The 20228-nt window shown below is 35.7% G+C and overlaps 4 protein-coding genes and 1 long non-coding RNA gene across 9 annotated transcripts; 2 read left to right on the top strand and 3 right to left on the bottom strand.

Moving 5' to 3' along the window:
• Positions 1 to 1129: 1129 nt before the first annotated feature.
• LOC142545747 (large ribosomal subunit protein mL102 (rPPR5)-like) lies at positions 1130 to 5158 on the top strand. Its single transcript, XM_075653101.1, is given in 4 exon segments — positions 1130 to 1410; positions 1413 to 1881; positions 1884 to 3769; positions 4780 to 5158. Coding segments are annotated over 3 exon segments (2289 nt in total). The 5' UTR covers positions 1130 to 1275; the 3' UTR covers positions 3569 to 3769; positions 4780 to 5158.
• Positions 4964 to 9199, bottom strand: LOC142545748 (BTB/POZ domain-containing protein At5g03250-like). 3 transcript variants are annotated; one of them, XM_075653104.1, is made up of 5 exons: positions 9069 to 9199; positions 7912 to 7996; positions 6871 to 6940; positions 5557 to 6771; positions 4964 to 5452 (listed from the first exon to the last, which is right to left on the bottom strand). In XM_075653104.1, the coding sequence occupies exons 2-5, from the start codon at positions 7968 to 7970 to the stop codon at positions 4964 to 4966; spliced, it is 1833 nt and encodes a 610-aa protein (XP_075509219.1). In that variant the 5' UTR covers positions 7971 to 7996; positions 9069 to 9199. The 3 variants fall into 3 exon arrangements, with proteins under 3 accessions (XP_075509219.1, XP_075509218.1, XP_075509217.1); XM_075653103.1 differs by lacking the exon at positions 9069 to 9199 and having other exon boundaries at positions 7912 to 8264; XM_075653102.1 differs by lacking the exons at positions 7912 to 7996; positions 9069 to 9199 and having other exon boundaries at positions 6871 to 7343.
• On the bottom strand, positions 8979 to 10640 carry LOC142545750 (UDP-glycosyltransferase 86A1-like). Its single transcript, XM_075653105.1, has one exon. The coding sequence runs from the start codon at positions 10572 to 10574 to the stop codon at positions 9123 to 9125; it is 1452 nt and encodes a 483-aa protein (XP_075509220.1). The 5' UTR covers positions 10575 to 10640; the 3' UTR covers positions 8979 to 9122.
• Positions 10641 to 12426: 1786 nt separating this feature from the next.
• On the bottom strand, positions 12427 to 19191 carry LOC142545745 (glucomannan 4-beta-mannosyltransferase 1-like). The gene is given in 9 exon segments (XM_075653100.1): positions 12427 to 12967; positions 13268 to 13459; positions 13559 to 13758; positions 13866 to 13979; positions 14068 to 14225; positions 14306 to 14416; positions 14664 to 14916; positions 15006 to 15104; positions 16237 to 19191. Coding segments are annotated over 9 exon segments (1602 nt in total). The 5' UTR covers positions 16552 to 19191; the 3' UTR covers positions 12427 to 12807.
• On the top strand, positions 13843 to 20117 carry LOC142545746 (uncharacterized). Of its 3 annotated transcripts, XR_012820355.1 has the most exons (5): positions 13843 to 13989; positions 14074 to 14216; positions 14295 to 14387; positions 19197 to 19323; positions 19856 to 20117. It is a non-coding gene; the product is annotated as an uncharacterized LOC142545746 (long non-coding RNA). The 3 variants fall into 3 exon arrangements; XR_012820354.1 differs by lacking the exon at positions 14295 to 14387; XR_012820353.1 differs by lacking the exon at positions 14295 to 14387 and having other exon boundaries at positions 19187 to 19323.
• The last annotated feature ends 111 nt before the right edge of the window (positions 20118 to 20228 follow it).

Here is a 20228-nt window from a genome sequence, read left to right as displayed (position 1 = left end):
ACTTACCAGCCATCTTGGAGACTCTGGGATAAAATATGGTCCCACAAGTTGTAAAATGCATGGGATCAATCCTTTGTATCAGAAAATAATACCAAAAAAATAGTTGCATGAGAAGTAAATGTGAATTTGTTGCCATTGTTTATTTTATTACACGTTTAAAAACTCACATGTCAAAGCTAAGGTTCTCCATGTTACTACTCGATTTTCAGTGATTACTAAAATATCTCAACAATAAACAATTTGTGGACAAGACATTAACATCACAATTTTAAAAAAAAAACAAACAAAAAACTTATATTTATTATTGTTATCATTTTGAATTTAATTAAAGATATAAGTTTTTTTTAGAAAATTTATTATTACTATTATTTTAAATTTCAATAAAAACATATATTGTTTTCAAAAAAAATGGAGTGCAAATATTATTCTAAAAAATGGAAAATAAATTAAATTTCATACTAAAAAATGATAATTAAATTTTTCATTATAAAAGTTGGTAGCTTATATATGCTCTAAATTTTATTTTTCTTCAATTTAATTTAGATTTCATTAATTGATATAAGAAAACAAAACATAAAAAAATGACATGTATTGTTTTCAAAGAAATGGAGTGCAAATGTCATTCTAAAAAACGGAAAATAAAATAAATTTCATACTAAAAAATATAATTAAATTTTTCATTCTACAAGTTGGTAACTTATATATGCTCTAAATTTTATTTTTCTCTAAATTTTATTTTTCTTCAATTTAGTTTAGATTTCATTAATTGATATAAGTAAACAAAACAAAAATGACATATATTAATGAATATTATTTAATGAAGATAAAGACATAGACGTTAATTCACAATTCAAACTCATATATTTATAACAGTAATAATAATAATAATAATATAGATATATGTAATATAAGTGGTAGTTCCATTTTCAATGAGCTTTTAGAATCGCATTTATTTTGCTTTATCCGATTTAATAATTGAGATTTCCTTTATTATATCACTGATTTTATTTAAGTTTGCTTTAAAAAAATATTATAATATAAGCTCCTAATTTAATTAATTAATGCACTAGTACATGATTTTATTAATAAAGATAATTTATTTTTCTGATTTTGAACTATGTACCTTCGCCTGCGTTATACCCTAACTATGCTTCCTTCCTACCAGTTTAGCTGAGGCAGCTTGCTTTCAAAACCCTAATCTACATCTCAATTTATGCGATACCCCAATTTTATCAGCTAAAATCCAGCTTATTTTCGATTCGGCTGATTGAAGAAATGGCGTATATAGCTGCATTGAAAGAATGTCATTTTAAACCAAACCTCTTCAACCTCTCATCCCCATCTTCGTTCGGAACCCATTCCTTCTTCTGCTCCTCCGCCACCTCTGAAGTTGAAACCCCGGAGCCTGAGTAAATGCACGCGCCAATAAGCCATCCTCATCAGATCAAACTATGGATTCTTCTTCAAGAAACACTACAGCGGCGGCGGCAATTCCATCGAGGCAATCAGAAGGTAAGCGGCAGAAATCCCCCGAAAAAATAGAAGATATAGTGTGTAAAATCATGGCTACTCGGGCGTGGACGACTCGTTTACAGAACTCGATCCGAAACTTAGTTCCGCGTTTCGACCACGAACTAGTTTACAATGTGTTGCACGGCGCCAGGAGTCCGGAGCATGCGCTCCAATTCTTTCGCTGGCTCGAAGGATCGGGCCTTTTTCAACATAACAAAGAGACCCATGTAAAAATAATCGAGATTTTAGGCCGAGCGTCGAAGCTCAATCATGCCAGGTGTATTTTATTAGATATGCCGAAAAAAGGTTTGGGATGGAATGAGGATTTATGGGTTTTGCTGATCAATAGTTATGGAAAAGCGGGTATAGTTCTGAGAGCGTGAAGTTGTTTCAGAAAATGAATGAGCATGGAGTTGAGCGGACATTGAAGTCTTATGATGCTTTATTTAAGGTAATCATGCGTAGGGGTAGGTATATGATGGCCAAAAGATATTATAACAAGATGTTGAATGATGGCATCGAACCCACTAGACACACATCTAATGTTTTGATTTGGGGATTTTTTCTTTCGGAAAAGGTTGAGACGGCGAATAGATTTTTTGAGGATATGAAGAGCAGGGGTATAATGCCGGACGTGGTCACGTATAATACGTTAGTGAATGGGTACTGTCGAATTAAGAACATGGAGGAAGCTGAACGTTATTTTGTGGAGATGAAAGGGAGGAACGTTGAGCCAACAATAGTATCTTATACGACTCTGATTAAGGGGTATGTCTCTGCTGAGCGAGTTGATGATGCATTGATGTTGCTGGAGGAGATGAAGGGGTTCAAAATTAAGCCGAATACCATCACATACTCAACGTTGCTACCCGGTTTGTGTGACGCAAATAAGATGTCTGAAGCTCGTAAAATTTTGAAAGAGATGATGGATAAGTATATTGCACCTAAGGATTCCTCAATTTTCATGAGACTTATTTCTGGTCACTGCAAGGCGGGTGATCTGGATGCTGCTACAGATGTTCTCAAGACTATGATCAGGTTGAGTGTTCCTACAGAAGCTGGGCATTATAGTGTTCTGATTGAAAATTGCTGCAGTGCTGGTCAATATGATCAAGCGGTGAAGTTGTTGGATAAGCTCCTTGAAAAAGATATCAGCTTGAGACCTCAAAGTACTTTGCATATGGAGCCTAGTGCATATAACCCTCTGATAGAGTATCTTTGCAGCAATGGTCAGACTGCAAAAGCTGAAACACTTTTGCGGCAGTTGATGAAGTTGGGTGTGCAAGATCCGATTGCCTTGAACAATCTGATTCGTGGGCATGCAAAAGAGGGAACTCCGGAGCCCGCATTTGAACTTCTGAACATCATGGTTAGGAGAAGCATTCTTTCTGAAAAAAGTGCATATGAATCTCTTATCCGATATTGCTCCTTGGAAAAGAATGAGCCTGCCGATGCAAAAGAGGCTTTGCATAGTATGATTGAGAATGGTCATCTTCCAGATTCATTGTTGTTTAGAACTGTAATTGGTAGCTTATTCAAGGATGGACGAGTTCAGACGGCAAGCCGAGTGATGAAAACTATGTTGGAGAAGGGGGTCCAGGATCATGAAGATTTGATCGCTAAGATCTTGGAAGGTCTGCTCTTGAGGTGTCATGTTGAGGAGGCCCTTGGAAAAATCGAACTGATTATGCACAGTGGCATCTCACTGGATTATGATAGCCTCTTGTCCATTCTATTTGAGAAAGGAAAGACAATCGCTGCCTTGAAACTGTCAGATTTTGGCTCGGAGAGAGACTTCACCGTTGATATTTCGAGCTATGAGAAGGTGTTGGATGCTCTTTTATCTGCGGGGAAAACTCTCAATGCAAACTCAATCTTGTGAAAATTTATGGAGAAAGGAGGAGTAAATGATTGGAGTTGCTGCAAAGATTTGATCCATAGTCTCCATCGAGAAGGGAACACGAAACAAGCAGATATTCTCTCTCGGATGATCATGGGAAAGTCTGAGCAGGCTGATGGCAGGAAAGGTGACAAAAAATCATCAGTGGCTCACTAATAGAAATAGTTTATGATTTTGCAGCCTATTGGAGATTGGCTCTGACCATAAAGTGTACACATTTGTTAGCACTGTGCAAGAAACAGTTGAATGAATAGCAAAAGTAGATGGCCTATTACTCTGTTCGAGTGTTGGCTGGTTTTGATTTACTTGTTTCAAATAAGATGACTCTGGCTTGAGCTTCTTTCAATTGATTACCAGGTTCTATATGTTCTTTTTGACTGCTTATCTTACCATAAATTCAGTAATATTATCTTTATCTTTATTTTTAAGAAAAAAGGAAGAAAGAAAAAAATGCCCGTGCTACACTCTATTTCTTCTTGGTTTCCTTTTGTACTAGCTAATGTTACCTTCCATTTTATCTTTTGTGCTGCCTTCTTATTTCCGACTTTAAGTTTAATGGGGTACCTAACTGTGCGTAGGCCTGAGGTTGGATCGGAAACCTTGTATGGTTTCAAATTTAAACTGTAAACTTTTTTTATTGTTTAAATCATATTTTTGTGTGTATATAATGTATAAAAATATGTTTGTATATGGAAAATTTTAGAAGCGAGAAAGGGTGTTAGCCTGGCAACACCATTTGGTGTCTGCACCGTTGTTGGAGGCATTATCAAATTTCTCCAGCAAATTATAAATGGGGCACTTTTAATTGAGTCTAAAAGTGATTGAAAGTTTCCGATTAATGTCTTTTTTTATTAATTTTTGAGTTTGAATTTGAGTTGTTTACTGAGCAAAATATAGGTGAACTGTCTCATGCGTGACTACAAATAACATTAGATCAATTTTTTATTATCTGAGGCAGTTGTACACTAAAATTCATTTTTTACTTTTAATTATAGTAATATTTGACCAATATATGTGTATGGGTATATTTTAGTTTGTATTATGTTGTAATATTGAATGTAGAACTAATTTTTTTAAAAAAAAAAATTTACGATCGACTTTTGACTTTCTGAAAGATAACATAAAATTTAACATTTGATTCGAGTTCGGGCATAATGTGGTTCCAGATTCTCTGGTCGTACGTGGAATGAAATGGACAGATGTAAGATTTGTTTCACTCTGAGTTTTTCGTTTTACATATGAAAATTCTGTGATCGTGTTAATTAAAACGTAGTGTCACAATTTTAAATTCCGGTTTGTGTTTTACTTAGTATGTACGAAATGATTTTAATGATACTATGATATGTATTACTTATTTATATGTACAGAATATAAGATGAAATACCAACTGAATCACAAGATCTAGTCTAAGCATGACTTGGCACATCAGTTCCATGTTCAATTCTCACTTCTGCGGCCAAAGGTTATGCTAACTTATTGCAAACATGGGACCAGAAATGACCGGAGAAGCTTCATTCGCCACGCCCACAAGAGCTTACCAGTACCATCCATCTAATGTTGCCCGTGTCCGGTAGCAAAAGGCGGCCGTGGCTTCGTGTCGCTATGCTTGGATGTCATGTTATTGCATTGATGAGATTTCCTCCTGCAGAATATATTCCAACTCCTCTTCGTTTTGACAAGTTTCTGAAACCTCTCCCTCATGCTCTCACACTCCTTTTCGAGCTCAGAAACACGTTCCCTCACATCGTTTAAGCTCGATCCTCTACCGCGTGAAACGCCCCTCTGGCAACCACCATTGTGGTTCGAAAGATCAAGAGCTGAATCTGGGTTGCGGGAGCTGTTGAGATTGTCTGAAACAAAAAACCAACTTGAGATTGAAGTGCGTAGACGCAGTTGTTCAAAGAATAAGACCTGCACGATCACTCTTAGTGGCAGCCTTTCGTTTTGAGCAGCGTGTGTACTCGCCTCCAACGAGAGCTTCTGGCAGTTCATCAATCTACAGGTTTGCTCTCTCTCCGAGTCTGTGAGCCAGGGATGTGCCTAATATTATTGCATTTCGATACGTGTTATTACATCTGAAAAATCAAAATTTCTACAGCTAAATACTATTGTTATTTTGTAAGAGAGAATTCACACAAGTTTACCTTCAGATATATATCGATGGCGCGATAAATCCCATCAGAAACTGGTCTAGCATAATCAGGAATGGCAGCGGCAAGGGACTGGAATTTCTGGAACTTCAGATTCACATCTGATGCAACATCAGCTAGATATGCGTCCACAAGATTAGCCACCATCGTTATAGCTGTCAAAGAATTTACCCCTTCCATCAGTTGGCTTTCTTCCACGATGCTAGGAGATGCAGCAGCTGATGCCTGGTCCATTGACATGAAATGCTCAAGAATCCTCTGGAAACAGTCAATATCGTATAAAGATTCAACAGACGACCCCATGTTCGGAACTAAGAGATCTTCCAGTGCAGCTTGATCTAATTGGACCCCAACCCGTCTCTCCAAATTTTCTCTGCATGACGGACTGCCCTGCAAAGCAATAGCAGTGTGAAGCAACCTGAGAAGAAATCTTGTGTGCACGACTCCTCTCTGGTTTGGAAGTGATTCCACAATATCTTCCAGAAGTGCCCTTTGATCGGCCTCTGAAGGAATGGAAATCCTTGAACCCGAATTCAGGTTCTTAAAACTTGATTGTCTATTCATTTGTGGAATGTATCTCTTGGCATAAAACACAAGGGCTCCAACAATATTTTCGGGTTTCATGCCTCCTGCTTCAACAGCCTGGATGAAGCGTTTAAACATAGAAAAAGCTAGAAAGGAAACATCCTCGTACCACCAGTCATCACTTGTTGGCTTCGTATCTGTAAAAGTACAAATTCCATTCCACAAAACAGCACCAGCAGCTGCTCTTCCAGTCTCTGCCAACCCAGATACAGGCCAATTGAATAACTTCGAATTTGCACAAGCTGTCGTTGCCAGTGAGTTTATGCACCTTGACACAATGTGAAGCTCCTCTGCAAACTGTAGAACTTCTTCACAGGTTTCAAGAGCCCTTATTGTATCAGTCCAATTGCCGAGAACTTCAGCGAGAAAAGCTTCTGTTTGTGCAATGAGATTTCCCTCTCCATACTCTTCAGTCATTTCAAGAAACTCAGCTGCACATCTAAGACATACTACATTCATCGAGGAGAGCTCTAGTTTGACACCATAACAGAATTTGGCAACTAGCTCGAAAGATTTGGCTCCTCCTGGTAACTCACTGAGTTGCAGGACACAAGCGGGTGCATCAGAACTAATTGATTCATCTATACGTCTCTCAAGTAATCCACTCCTTGACAGCAATGGAAACTGTATATTTTGAACTCTTGTAAACTATTGTCGTGTAAGCACTGAAGTTTGTAGAATCATTAAGTAAATTGAAGGCCAAAGAAATTCAACTCTTCGTACCTTATGAAGATGAAAGGACATTTCTCCAATTTCAATGGTGACATCACTTGGGAGGCCGGATGTGCAATTCCTAAAGAGATTGCATGGAAGCTTTATGAAATTGACTAAATTGTTTACCATGACTAAGGTTATAAGGATTTGATAATGGCAGATATAGAACAAAGAATATGTCCAAGAATATATGTAACTGGGCAGTTTCACATAGATGAACATAACTGGATCAATATCTACGGATAAATAAATTAGAGAAACAATGGACTCTATCATCTAAGCTGTTGAATACACTAAATTTCAGTTCACTCGATGTGCTTTACTCCCATTGTGAACTGTAATAAAACTGAACTACCTCATGAAACTTGAACAAGACCAAGTACAAGCTTGATAAATTCGGATATTGGGCTTGAATTAATTATTTGAAATTGAACTTTTATTCAAGAATTTTCAAGCTAAGAAGAACTTCTTTTCCAATTTCGTCTCAAATATTAAGAATTTATTGTATCGAGTAAAAGCAAAATGAGGTTAATGAAATGCTAGCATTAGATTATGACTCCAACGTTGGATCGAATGGTCCTTGTACATGCTAAAGCTAGTATGAGGACCGCATAAAAAATGTGAGCTATTAGAATAAATGTGGATTGTCTGGTCTTGGATATGTTCGAGTTACCGTATGGATATTGTCCCAAGTGTCAATCCAAGGGTACAATCATTAGATTAAGGGTTAACACACCCCAATGGGTAGCTTAAATACACACTGGGTAATAGCCCTAAGTGGTGGGTTGAAACACAACTCCAAAATTGATTTGGAGCATTAATTACTATGAAGAATAATAATATGACAAATACTCAGCATTCAGCGAGTGAATAATCAAGTAAACCTGTAAAACAAAGGTATCCAACGAAATTTCACCATCTCTAATCAAGAAAGTAAACTTGTAAAACGAAGGAATCCAACAAAATTTCACCACCTTCTATAAAGAAATACCGAAAAAACACACTAAACCGAGCGTAATATTTTCCCCCATTTCCTCTTTCAGTGCTTACCAAGACTGCCCATCGCGGCGAAACGATTCAGCTTTGGAGCCCAGCCTTAAGCACGCCATGAATCAACGTCACTCCTTATTTTTTCCTGAATTTTCAAGAAACACGAGATGGAAACAGAAGACAAAGAAAAGATGACAGATGGTGATGCAAAATATAACAGAAGTGAACTGAAAACGTGTGTTTTTTTTTTCTTTCTTTATTTTGGTGATGGACGTGGCCATGGAGATTGAGCCCGAGTCTACAGGAGAAGGGAAATGGCGAAAAAATCGGTTGCAGTGCGTGGAGATCAGGAGATTATCCAAATTCCTTCACTCTCCATCACTTGCTATACAGTTTAGATTCGTTGCTTCTGCTCTGTAATTCGAGGCTACATCGAACGTTGCATGAGTGTAGAAAAGTTTAAATAATATTAATATAATTTAAATTGTTTTTATAAAATTTTAGAAAACATCGTACTTGTTCTCAATCAACATGGGATGTTGGAAAATAATCAAAATATTTAATTAATAAACCCCAAAGCTTAAATTTGATAATCCAAAACGAACTAAACTGAACGAAACCAAATTTTTTTTAATTTGGTTAACAATTTACGTGTTATTCAACGGAACCTATTAATCTTGTTTGATTTCAACCTCAACCAAATCACATCCTGAACTCCTTCAATCCATGCTGTAAAAGTTGAGCTTAAACATTGAATATGGTAGTTATTTGTATCGACTTCCTTTGAAAGTTTAATTTGAATTAGACTAATGTGCTTGTAGAAGGGATACGTACATTTACTAAGCATGTCTACGAATTTTATTTTTTTACATGTTAGTATTTATATAATGTTAATAATTGATGATAGACTGATAGACACACATATACTCGAAATAAATTGTTTAGTAAAAAAATTAAGTAAATATATAGTTCTGAAAAATATATATACATATATCATTTCCTATTTAATCTCTATTTTTTTCGTATTTTCCCCTTTTTTAATTGTCCCGACCTAGTCTTTTATTTTATGTAATTTTTCTCGATTTGGTATTTCCATTAACTATATAATTAAAATGATGGAAAGTAAGTATACGAAACAAATGATAATTCCCAATGTCCATAGTCGACACACTTTGTTTAGTCCAATATACGAAGGTTTTGAGTGCTTGAGATTTGACCTTTGTGGTGGCATAACCGTGACTGGCATTGTTTCCGTTTCTTGGCTTGCTGAACTAGCTCCTCAAACTCTCACATTTTGTGAGAACTTTATACCTCAAATCCACCACAAAACGAGCGAAATTCCTCTCTGATGATCCATCCTCACTCAAGGCATTTTGCAGGGTATTTCTCAATTTCTTGATTTCTTGCCTCAATTTAAAAGATTTTTCCTCATCCATCAAAGTTCCAATCTTCTCCACAACTTCCTCCCTTGTTATGTTTTTCCCATTACAGAGATTCAATCCAACTTTCCAATCATCCACCACCAACTTCCTGTTAGTGATCTGATCAGTAAACAGCGGATAACAAATCATCGGAACCCCAAACCATATGCTTTCTAGCACAGAATTCCATCCACAATGAGTCAAGAATCCTCCAATCCCCGGATTCGACAGCACCTGCCACTGCTTGCACCATGGCACGATCACACCTTGATCTTTAACACGATCTTGGAATCCATCAGGCAGCATTCCATCCTCGTCCGAACCCACGATTCCTGGCCGAAGAACCCAAATAAAATTCACTCCGCTTAGCAAAATCCCACCAGCTATTTCAAGAATCACATTTTTCTCAGTCGTTGCTAGGCTGCCAAATGAAACATACAAAACTGATCCAGGAGCCTTCGTATTCAGCCATTCCGTACAGTCAAGTTCTGGCAACAAGCTTCGGGGAACCAAAACTTTCAGTAAGTCCAGGGGAAAAAGAGGCCCGATGGCGTAAAACGGCTGATTCTTCTGTAAAACTGAAATGGCTTCTGCTTCAAGTTCTTCAACAGTGTTGCACAAAACGAAATCTAACCTTTTCACGTCATCGAATGCCCCAAAGATTGCTCTATGTAACAAAGTCAACTCCGACTCTTGCAAATACGACATGAAATCTTTCGTATTGATCGCTCGAATTCCAGGTACGTAATCAACTTCTTCCTGCCGGCCGTTTACGGGGACATGGCCGTTTTCCTTCAGAAGCTGCAAGTGATAATACAAAGAGAACACAATTGCCGGTTCAGTCCAGAATGAAACACTAACCATTTCATACTTCTCCGCGATATCCGCTGCCCAGAAAGAGAAAGTATCAGCAACCAAGAAGTATTCATAATCCCAAGACAAATGCGTCCGCATAATTTCTCCAAGAAATTCATCCACTCTTCTTGGAAAATCATTAATGTACGATTCTAGAAACTGGTCAAGATTATTAGAACGGTCGAATTCGACGGGGAAACCATCGCTGATCGTTGCGTAATTGATATCCAGGCCGGATCTCCGAGCTTCCGAAAAGATGTCGATCCCTTTGGTTTGGTCTTGACAAGTGGTGATGTGGTGATGAGTGAATTCAAGATGAGCAAAAGTGACAGTGAAACCATTGGAAGCAAGCTTCAAAGCTAGGTTTATATAAGGGATTATGTGACCTTGCAGGTGCATTGAAATCATTATGGCATGTGGCTGCTTTTCATTTCTGGAACTTGCCATTTTCCTTCTGTAAATTTTGTCTTTACCGATAAGGTTACAGTTCTTGGATAGAAACGAACAGCCCCTTGGTGTGTGCTCTTTTTAATATATTTGTTATTTCTAACTTTGTTATGATTTATACAACATAATGAAATATTTTATGATAAATTGACTTACTATTGAAATCACGCATTAAATTAACATTCAGTGAGTGATGAGATAATGATATCATTTAGTTAACTTGGAGACTATCTCGTTAATTTCTTGATATTGATATCTAATTTGATACGACTCATGGAAAAAAATTATTTTTATGTAAAATAAAAAATCACTTAATTTTAAATCAGTACTTTGTTCTGATTAGTGGTTTCAGTTTAATAAAAGTGAGATCAAGACAAAGCTGCGGACACTTGGTTTTAATTATTTGTATTTTTTAAGGAGGAGCGTTTGACTATGGATGAAAACATTATCATATTTTAATGAAGATAATTTTATATTTTTATCCGAAAATTAAACGTAGGTTTAAAATTTATTAATAGTCTTCACCTCTACTTATTTCTTATCTTTTTTTTTTTCGCATATTTTCAACATTAATTGATATAATATATATAACACACATATAAAGGAAAATATATGTTAATTTAATCTGTATTTATAATATTTTCTATATATATATATATATATATATAAAGGAAAATAATATTAATTTAAAAGGGTAAATTTTGACGGGACCGGGCTTAGTGTCTGGACGCAGCCACAAGTTCAATAATGGCTCAATCTTGGGCTTTCATGTTATTTCTTCGCCTCTTTGTTACAGATTTAACAAATATTTTGGGCTCCAAATGGGACAATTGGTTGCAGTCTTCTGGAGGCCCGACAGTTGTATTGGGTCCTCAGGCCTTCTTCAACTAAGCCCATACCCCCAGCCTTCTATATTGTAATTTAGAGACAATCAGATATACCTAGTGAGATTTATAATAATAAAGAATATTAACTATAAAAAAATCTATCTTACTTAAAAATTACATATAAATCCATCGAAATTGTATCATTCTTAACATTCATTCCCACTAATTTTAAAATTACATAAACATCCTCTTCACTTAACATTAGAAATATAATATTATGTGAGTTTTTAAAAAATGTTGCAAAATTAGGAATTTGGGACTAAAATATTATTATAATTTATTGGATTATAAAATATATATATTTGTATAATTAAATGGATCCAACCACAGTTCCCACCCACTCCCAACAACTTTTGTCATCAGCTCGATGCTTACGATGTTACTTGCATGTGCTCAAAACTCATTTGTTTAATTGCCACGTGCCACTCCCAAATTACTTCCTCCACGCCAACGCCACGCCAACGCCACGCCACGCCACCGTCGATAAATAAAATTGCATGCGAGCAACCGTGTTCCCACGAAGCAACAGTTGTGCGAGGCGTGATCGCGACAGCGATCTTGATTCCTGTGGTCTGTGAAACGATGTCGTTCCTTTTTCCGGTTGCCTTTCTTGTTGGGTTTCTGCGTGGTCGGCCGGAGTTTGTATAGATGTTTGGATTGTTAATGATCGGTGATTTACAGTTGCTAATTGAAAATCTTGTTATTTTTTTAGGTTGTTTTGTTTGTTTGTTTGTTTACGGGGTGAATTTTATATTGTGCTTGAATTGTTATCTAGGTTATGAAATTAGGAAAGTGGATTTTTCCCCTAATCTTTTTGCCGAGGTGAATAATGAATTATTGGATTTGGCTGATTGAGATTCATTGTTGCGGATTGAACTTGGATTATGATATGTTTGGTTCATTATTGGAAAATATAATTTATGGGTAGATCTCAAATTAAAATTCAGATAGAAATCCAGAGTGTGATTTTTCATTGGATTGTTGTGGGTATTTTAGATTGAGATATTGCAGACATCCGATTACAATGTAAATATTGCCCTTTTGTTAATGCGTTCGTCTTTTGAGCTCCAAAAAATTGGGTAAATTTTCTGTTAATACATTGGCCTCGAGTTTATGGAATTTCTGCATGATAAAATACAATTTTTATTATGCTTCGTTATTACATGATGATATGAAATAAATACACAAAATACAGGGAAAAACAAATAGATCAAACCTTTTAATACAATTATTCAATTTAAAAATAAGATAATTACACCACCTTTATTCGTATACTCTGTCAGTAGACTGACATTTAACACTAGAGCATGTAGCATCAGCCCACCTTTGTTCTTTCTTTTTCATCTTTAGTTCGGTACAATAGTCCCTACGTACCCAACTCCAACAACAAAAAAAGCAGTTGCCTGGAGTAGTAGGTAAATATAGAAATGGTCATTCCCATATAGCATGTTGTAAATGGCACAATGTAGCAGAAACATTCCTAGAGTGAGCTCTGTGAAGTGGATCCTGTGCACAAAATGAATTTAAATTAATGACTGGCTAAAATTTGAGTTGTCTTTCATCCGTGGTGCATAGGATGTCTGATCAATTAAAGGTTCCATCTCTTACTCCCCCAAGCAAGTAAATGGAGATTTGTAGATGTTGATTTGGGTCTTGCATGAGCTTGGTTGTCTTCAACGTTTGTAAAATGTCTCAATTTTCTTTATTGAATGGTTAGCTTTCATAATTCGTCACCCATCTTTATAATCTGGCAGATTGACATGAATTTTGTATCGTTGGAAATAGAAATTGCTAAAGTTAATTTACCTTTCACCAATACGTGATCGAGTCCTCGTGACTGCTCTTGGATTGTTCTTCCTTATCGTGTTCCCCAGCTTTTCAGTAACAACCCATTCATTTACTCGGTTAGCTTCAAGAAGTCCAATTATTGCTGCCTTTGTTCTATGAAGAGACATGACATTTTCAAACAGTATCCATAGTACTAGAAGATGTATAGACCTGTGACAAAGTAAAGTAGAAGCTTTGAAAAATTAATTCCATGACAGATAATTAAAGTGTTTTAGATTTTTCCATTTTTGGTTGTTTGAATTTACATGCCTGAGAGTGGACACTGCATTGAGAATGGTAATGGCAGCCGGAAGATAAATCGCTAGCGGCTTTGGCAGATGGACCTCAGGAATTAAGATTGTTGTCGGGATCACGATGCAGTAAAAGAAAAACGTGACCCAATGTGCAACAATCTTCCTTACAAAGAAAAAAGCATATATCACGTGCCACTTCTTCCAGATTGACACACGCTGCAGGTAAGGAAAGTATGTATTCATTTACTGGAAAGATTCAAAATTTTCAATCGTACAACTAGTTTGGCACTGATACTAACGGGGAACAGCTATATTTGTATTACCTCACAAAGAACTATTTCCATGAACATTTTCCTGAAAAGATTAGCCGGCCCGCATGACCAGCGATGCTGTTGGTATCTGTATGCCTTAAATGTACTTGGTAGCTCGTTTTTAACCTGAAGAAAGGTGATCATGTGCAACTTAATAAAAATGTATGTTATCTTTGCAAATATCAAGTATTTAAGTAATAGATTGAACACTCACTGCCAGGTCACCCACGAAGAGGAATTTCCAGCCCTTAAGGCTAGCCCTCACAGCAAGGTCCATGTCCTCTACTGTGGTTCTGTCCTTCCATCCACCAGCATCAATTAGGGCACTCATCCGCCAAACACCAGCAGTTCCCTACAGTACAGGTCAAATGTCTTAACACTGTTACTCGTAGAGCTTGTTTACTTTTGAAGTAAAAAATAATTTTTAAAATGATATATCAGTGCTGGACAACCATTGAATCCAAAGAACGAGCATGTTGAGGATCCGACTTCTTGCTCAACGCTGAAATGATATTGTAGTGACATCTCTTGGAGGCGAGTCATTATGCATTCATCTGCGTTCACTGGAAATTTAAATTGCCTTTAGCGTCAAGAAAACAAGCAAATAATTAGCGTGTTGTGACAAAAGTCCATTGCCATTTTGATTCGCTTTAACTAAAGATTGAAATATTATGATCATGGGTAAAGACTTAAGCACACCAATCTCAACTGTGTCATTTCAATAATATGTTAAATGAGATAATATTTTCAAAATTCGAGTGTTTTGACTTGTGTTGTGGAGATCTTTCAAGTGATGTCTTTTGGCCTTACCAAATTTCCACCTTGCCTGAACCAAGCCCAATTCTGGGTTTTCAAGTAGGTAGGGGATGGTCCTCCAGAGAAAATCTTCTTCTGGCTGGAAATCTGCATCGAATATGACTACAAATTCACAAGCTTCGACATAACTCTTTTTTAAACCTTCTCGAAGGGCACCTGCTTTGTAACCATTTCTGTTGTTCCTTGTTTCATACTTTATATTCACACCGCTGCGGATCCATTTTTGGCACTCTATTTCCACAAGTGCCTGCCATCATTTAGTCTTTGAAATCAATATGCAGACAAGATTACAACAGAAATCATATGTGAACTACTTTTGGGGTTGAGACTGAATACCCGTAAGGCTGCATTGGTAGAGTCATCTAGAACCTGCACAATGAGTCGCTCTGATGGCCATACAAGATTAGATACAGCTCCAATTGATAGCTTATAAACCTAAATAAAAAATAACCTTTTTCGTTAGCTCTCCCTGTGTGGTACATTTCTCAAATTTGATCCTTTGCTGCATAGCATGAAGGCTTTAAAATTAAATATTTTCAGAGTTGATCAATAGTTCACCCTATGTGGTACTGGTGTAAGCTTTTCTTCATTTGTGGTGTTCACTTTTTATTATGTCTTTGACACACATGGAAATTGTAAGCTGGAATTCTTTCATGTTAAATCTGAAATGATCTATGCCTTGTATACATATTTTGGGGTATTGGTGAATTATTATGATAAAGGAGTACTATTATACATTAACTTGCTATATTTCTTGTATGAGATTAATAAATTGCTATATATGAATGTGTTCTACCTTTACGTGAGTTAAGACCTGTATTTAAAAATGTGGATTAGAAACAATTATATTCAAGAATCACCGTACATTTGCTGCAACAAAAATAGCAAACAAGTAGATGAGCTAAATTTTTTTTTATGATAAAACAGAAAATGTATGCCAACCATGAAGGCAATATTGGAATAAAACTACAACATTTTTTTTATCAATCAAACAACTTCGACAATGAGAGAGAACAAACGGTCAACTTTTTCATTTACTGTGCAGCTTTTAAAGTATGTGTGTTCCTAATGATAAAATATTAGAGCTTTAGAATAAGTGAATAACCAAGATAGAACGTTGAAAGCTCTAAACCATAAATTAACTTTACATCACTCTTCATTTCTTATTCAAGAAACTTTCACCTTATTGCGAGAAAATTATCTACAATTGCATCATTCTTCCTTCCTTATTCAAGAAACTCACTTTATTGTGAGAAAAGTAATCTGCATTTGCCTGACCCTTCATTTCTTATTCAAGAAACATCAATTTTCTTCGAGATCATATGTGCATGTAGCGATATATATGCATACAATGCTTCAACATTATAAAATTAGGAAAGTAATTGCTTCTGATAGATAAAAATCTATTTGGTCATTCATTAGATTATTAACTGATGAACGATATCATCAATTTTAAATAATGTATCATTATATTTGTGAAAGCCTGCTATGCAATTGATGCACTTTCTATGGCCAGAAGAAAGCAGGATGGACACAAGCAATGAGACTAGAAATTCTAGAATTTTACCTCCTTTTCGTTATACATTGGGATTTGAACCAACACCATAGGATAGTTCTTGTTTTTCTCCAGGTCTTCTTTTATGGCATCTAGCTGGTACACGGTGTATCTTTTCTTTCCCAGGCATTTGACACATATGATAACAATAGCCATGTAAACCCGTTCAAAGAAAAGCATCATTGACATCCCTATGCATATGTATAGTGCAATTTGTAAAAGAGGCACAATTATTTGAGCCCTTATACGCTCCCAAGCATAATTGAGGCCTCTTGTGGGATTGTAGGTTTCATTGATCTCTAGGCCCGTAAAACCAATGTTTCTCATGGTGAATAAGTGGCTTTGTGATGTGGAAGGGTGAAATATTGAATCTAGACTCTAGACTCAAAGAAAAGGAGAATCAAGAGATTAAAGCAGAATGCAAGAAAGGTTGTAGTTACAATGCTTCAGGCATCTTAGGTTCTTGCTTTAAATAGGCGCAGGGGAACTCAGAGGTAACTAGGCGACGACACGTTAAATGGCTTAGGTGGAAGATGCAGAAAAAGATTGATTTTATGGAAATTGATATTCCTCGTTCAGAGAGACACACGGTGTGCATGCAAATGAAGTTGCTGCAACGTAGTACTTGCTAGCTGGAATTCTGGCTTTTCTCACCGATGTTTGCAGTTGAAGAATTAAATACGGATTATTTTCCTTTTAAGGAATTTACCTTAAGTTGATTACAGAGCAAGAGAGGAAACTCCAGTTAGTACCTACCATAAGGATATTGCTCATTTTACCTGCATAGATTTTTTGATGATATTTTTTTGGCAAATAAAGATTTATTGGGTTCACTTGATTTTTGCAGCTTAGATTACTTTTCGAGATCACTTGTAGTTGGCATTATCATGTACAAGACAATAAATCACCTTTAAAATAATGTGGTAAAAAAATTTAATATTATTGTGATGGTCAAATTTGAGCGGCTGCCAAAACTATGGTTTACCTCAATATTAGATAAACTTTAAGCATGTCAAAAACTCAGAATAATTTTGCTTTTTTCTAATTCTATGGCATGGAAAATAAAGTTTAGTGTCCATTCAAGCTGAATGTCGTCATTGTTTACATATTGCCTCATCTATTGTGTCGACTTCTTCGTGGAATAATTGGTATGAAAATTTATTTTCGACACGTAATATCATCGTTGTCGCGACTTGCATGTGTACAGCTCATTGTTTGGTCTTATTCATTTTGAAGTTGATAAAATAATAGGTATAGACGTCATCGTATTAATAATACGGTGAGAAAGTTGTGAGTTTGGTAAGTACCAGTTTACAGTTAGGAATATTAAAGCCTGTTATTTTGATTCATTCATAAATATGGAACAGTAGCGTCTTTTACCAGTGGCGGTAAAAATGATAGACGCAAACTGATTTACTTCTCCAATATGTGAAACAACAGTATAATGTATATCTGTGATTAGTTTGTGCTCTTAGTAGTAGTTGCAGGGTGAGTTGATCATGAATGAACATTGAACTGTTAAACTAGGTGGAAAAGAGTATAAGGATATGCTGCAGTCTTCATAATCCCCTCAACAACATAAAAAAGTAAAAAAATTCAATGACCGGTCACTCTTTAATATTATTTACTAGGAAATTCCTAAACTGAATTTCATTCAAAGGCAAAGTGAATCAAATTTTTCACAAAATATTAAGATGGTGTGTTTTAATAAATGAGAAAAGGATGACACAAAATCGCATTGGTGCAGATAGTGAGAAATGCTAGTAAATGGAAACACAGATGGAATAGGGAGAAATAGGAAGAATTAGATAATGACATCTGAAAGACCAAAAAAAATTTGAGAACTATAGTTGAAGTACATGAACTGCCCTGTGCTTACCAAGTTTTCTTAAATTATGATATATGATTCTTTTGTTAATATGCTAACTGAGCTCGGAATTGGTAAATCGGCTTGATAAACACCTTTCATTTCCTTCATGGTATAGGATCCAGAAAACAACCTAATCAGTTGAAACTCATTTGCTGTGTTTGGTTTCATTTTATATGTTTTGAATTGAAGTTTTGGGGAAATTTTTTGAGAAATGATTTTGGAGAATAAATAGGTATTTTGGTAATAGTTTCTGAAAGGACATTTTTTACTGTGTGTATCAACTAATGTAAGATTTTGTTTGATAAATATTTTTAATTATATTTCAATTGATAATTATACGGATAATTATTATGATTGAAGTATTTTAAAGATATTGCACTACAGACTGTTTTCTTGATTTTGAGTGAACGATCACCATCATACCACATCCGACTTTTGTGACCTTGTTTTATCGTACTCAAGCTTTTGATTCTACAAATAAGGAATTTATTTTCGTATTGAAGCTTACAATTGAGATGTACTTGGATGTATTGTGTTTGCTTATCGGAAACTTTTCATTTTTGTTCTATCGAGTATGGGTTTTTTTGTCCTCTCATTCCAGAACCCAGTGAGTTATAATACCTGTATCCAACTAAACAATAGCTCCCAAAATCAAACTTTTGAAAAGGTGATGATCGTATTGTAGAGAGAGGAGATCTTGACTTATGAGTTTTGTAGGAGTAGAAATTTTGGTAGAACCTGGTTTACTTTTCATTTCAATTTATCGTGCAGTTTACAACTGGTCTGTGCCAGCCTATAATAAATTTTATGAACATGTGGTCCTAGGAGAATATGACATTCTTGATTTCATAAAAAACTCTTAACTAAATATGACTCAGGACGAGCCTCAACTGAAGTTTTGTTTCCATGGATCTTTTGCATCATTGGACCATTCCCACATTCTCACAAGCAATGGCTAAATGAGTATTTTCTTTACTTAAAAGTTCTTCATTCATCTATACTAGTCTTGTGGAGTTCTTTATTTGTCATTAGCAAATGGTGAGTTTATTCCTTTTTTACAATGGAAAACTGGTTGAAGTTTTCACATTTTAGGTTTCTGCAGGGTGCAATTCTTCCCACACGAGCTAATTAGTAGCACATCCTAAGGTTGGCAGCTCAACACGCTGTCCTGATTTTGCTAACTTGGACGTGAGAGAAGAACATTTCAAGACCAAACAACATAAGAAGTGGTATATTTTTACCTAGCCTGCCGTCTTAATTGAGTTCAATTATTTTTGCCTTTGATTACGTAGGAGTAAGACTTGATCATGTGGCGGTATACATCCAATATGCGAAAGACTAAGGAGCTTTTAATGTTCTATCCAATATGCGAAAGACTAAGGAGCTTTTAATGTTCTATCCGTCACTCGTCTTATATTTAAGGTGGCTAATAACTGGGCATATAAGATGGACAGTACTGGAATGGTTTTGCACTGAAGTCACTTGTCTTACAAATTTGTCTCAGGCATCAAATTTTAGGCTGCTTTACCTTTATGATCAATTCTTTATGGAAAACTACTGAAAGGTGTAATCTTGTTAGTTTCTGTTCACCCGTTAAGTCGAGAGACCATTGTTTCCTGATTGGGTATAAAAAGCTGATTGCATTAATATTAACCTCAGGAAGAAGTATATGCATGTCATTTTGTGTAGACTTTGACTGTTCAGTTAACTTTGCATGTCTTTAAGTGATTCGATCGGATTGGTGATGTTTCTTTTATACAGATCATACCAAATGACAGTTCCTGCTCTGATGGTCTCTGCTCGAACTGGATGGCAAACTTACTTCTGGAATGGGCTTTGCCAATCAATCTAAACCAGAGTGTTTTTGGTTCGGATGATGCCGAGGTTGCATTTTGATGGATTTATGTTCAAGAAAAGAGTATGATTTTAAATTTTTCATTGATATAACATCATTATAATCCTGATTTTGAAATTAATTGGTTTTTTTTTTTTTTTTTTTTGAAAGAGAGATTAATTGGTTTGAACTTTGAATGATGCCCAAAATAATATATTCGAATTTGATTTAAACATCTCGAGTCCAAATATATCCAAATCGAAAGTGTTTACATGGTTATGTGGTTAGTTTTTTTTTTCT

This window comes from Primulina tabacum, chromosome 5 (assembly GCF_025594145.1).
Source record: "Primulina tabacum isolate GXHZ01 chromosome 5, ASM2559414v2, whole genome shotgun sequence".
In the NCBI taxonomy this organism is placed as follows: Eukaryota; Viridiplantae; Streptophyta; class Magnoliopsida; order Lamiales; family Gesneriaceae; genus Primulina; species Primulina tabacum.
The sequence above is the reverse complement of the archived record's forward strand: the minus strand, read 5'-3'. Positions and strand labels throughout refer to the sequence as shown.

What these genes read in the sequence shown, in the direction of transcription:
- LOC142545748 (XM_075653102.1), bottom strand. Translation starts at nt 7,137, where the DNA reads ATGATAGAGTCCATTGTTTCTCTAATTTATTTATCCGTAGATATTGAT. An exon ending in TGTCCTTTCATCTTCATAAG is followed by an intron (nt 6,772 to 6,870) that starts GTACGAAGAGTT and finishes CAAAATATACAG; the next exon opens with TTTCCATTGCTGTCAAGGAG. An exon ending in CCATCGATATATATCTGAAG is followed by an intron (nt 5,453 to 5,556) that starts GTAAACTTGTGT and finishes CAATAATATTAG; the next exon opens with GCACATCCCTGGCTCACAGA.
- LOC142545750 (XM_075653105.1), bottom strand. Translation starts at nt 10,574, where the DNA reads ATGGCAAGTTCCAGAAATGAAAAGCAGCCACATGCCATAATGATTTCA.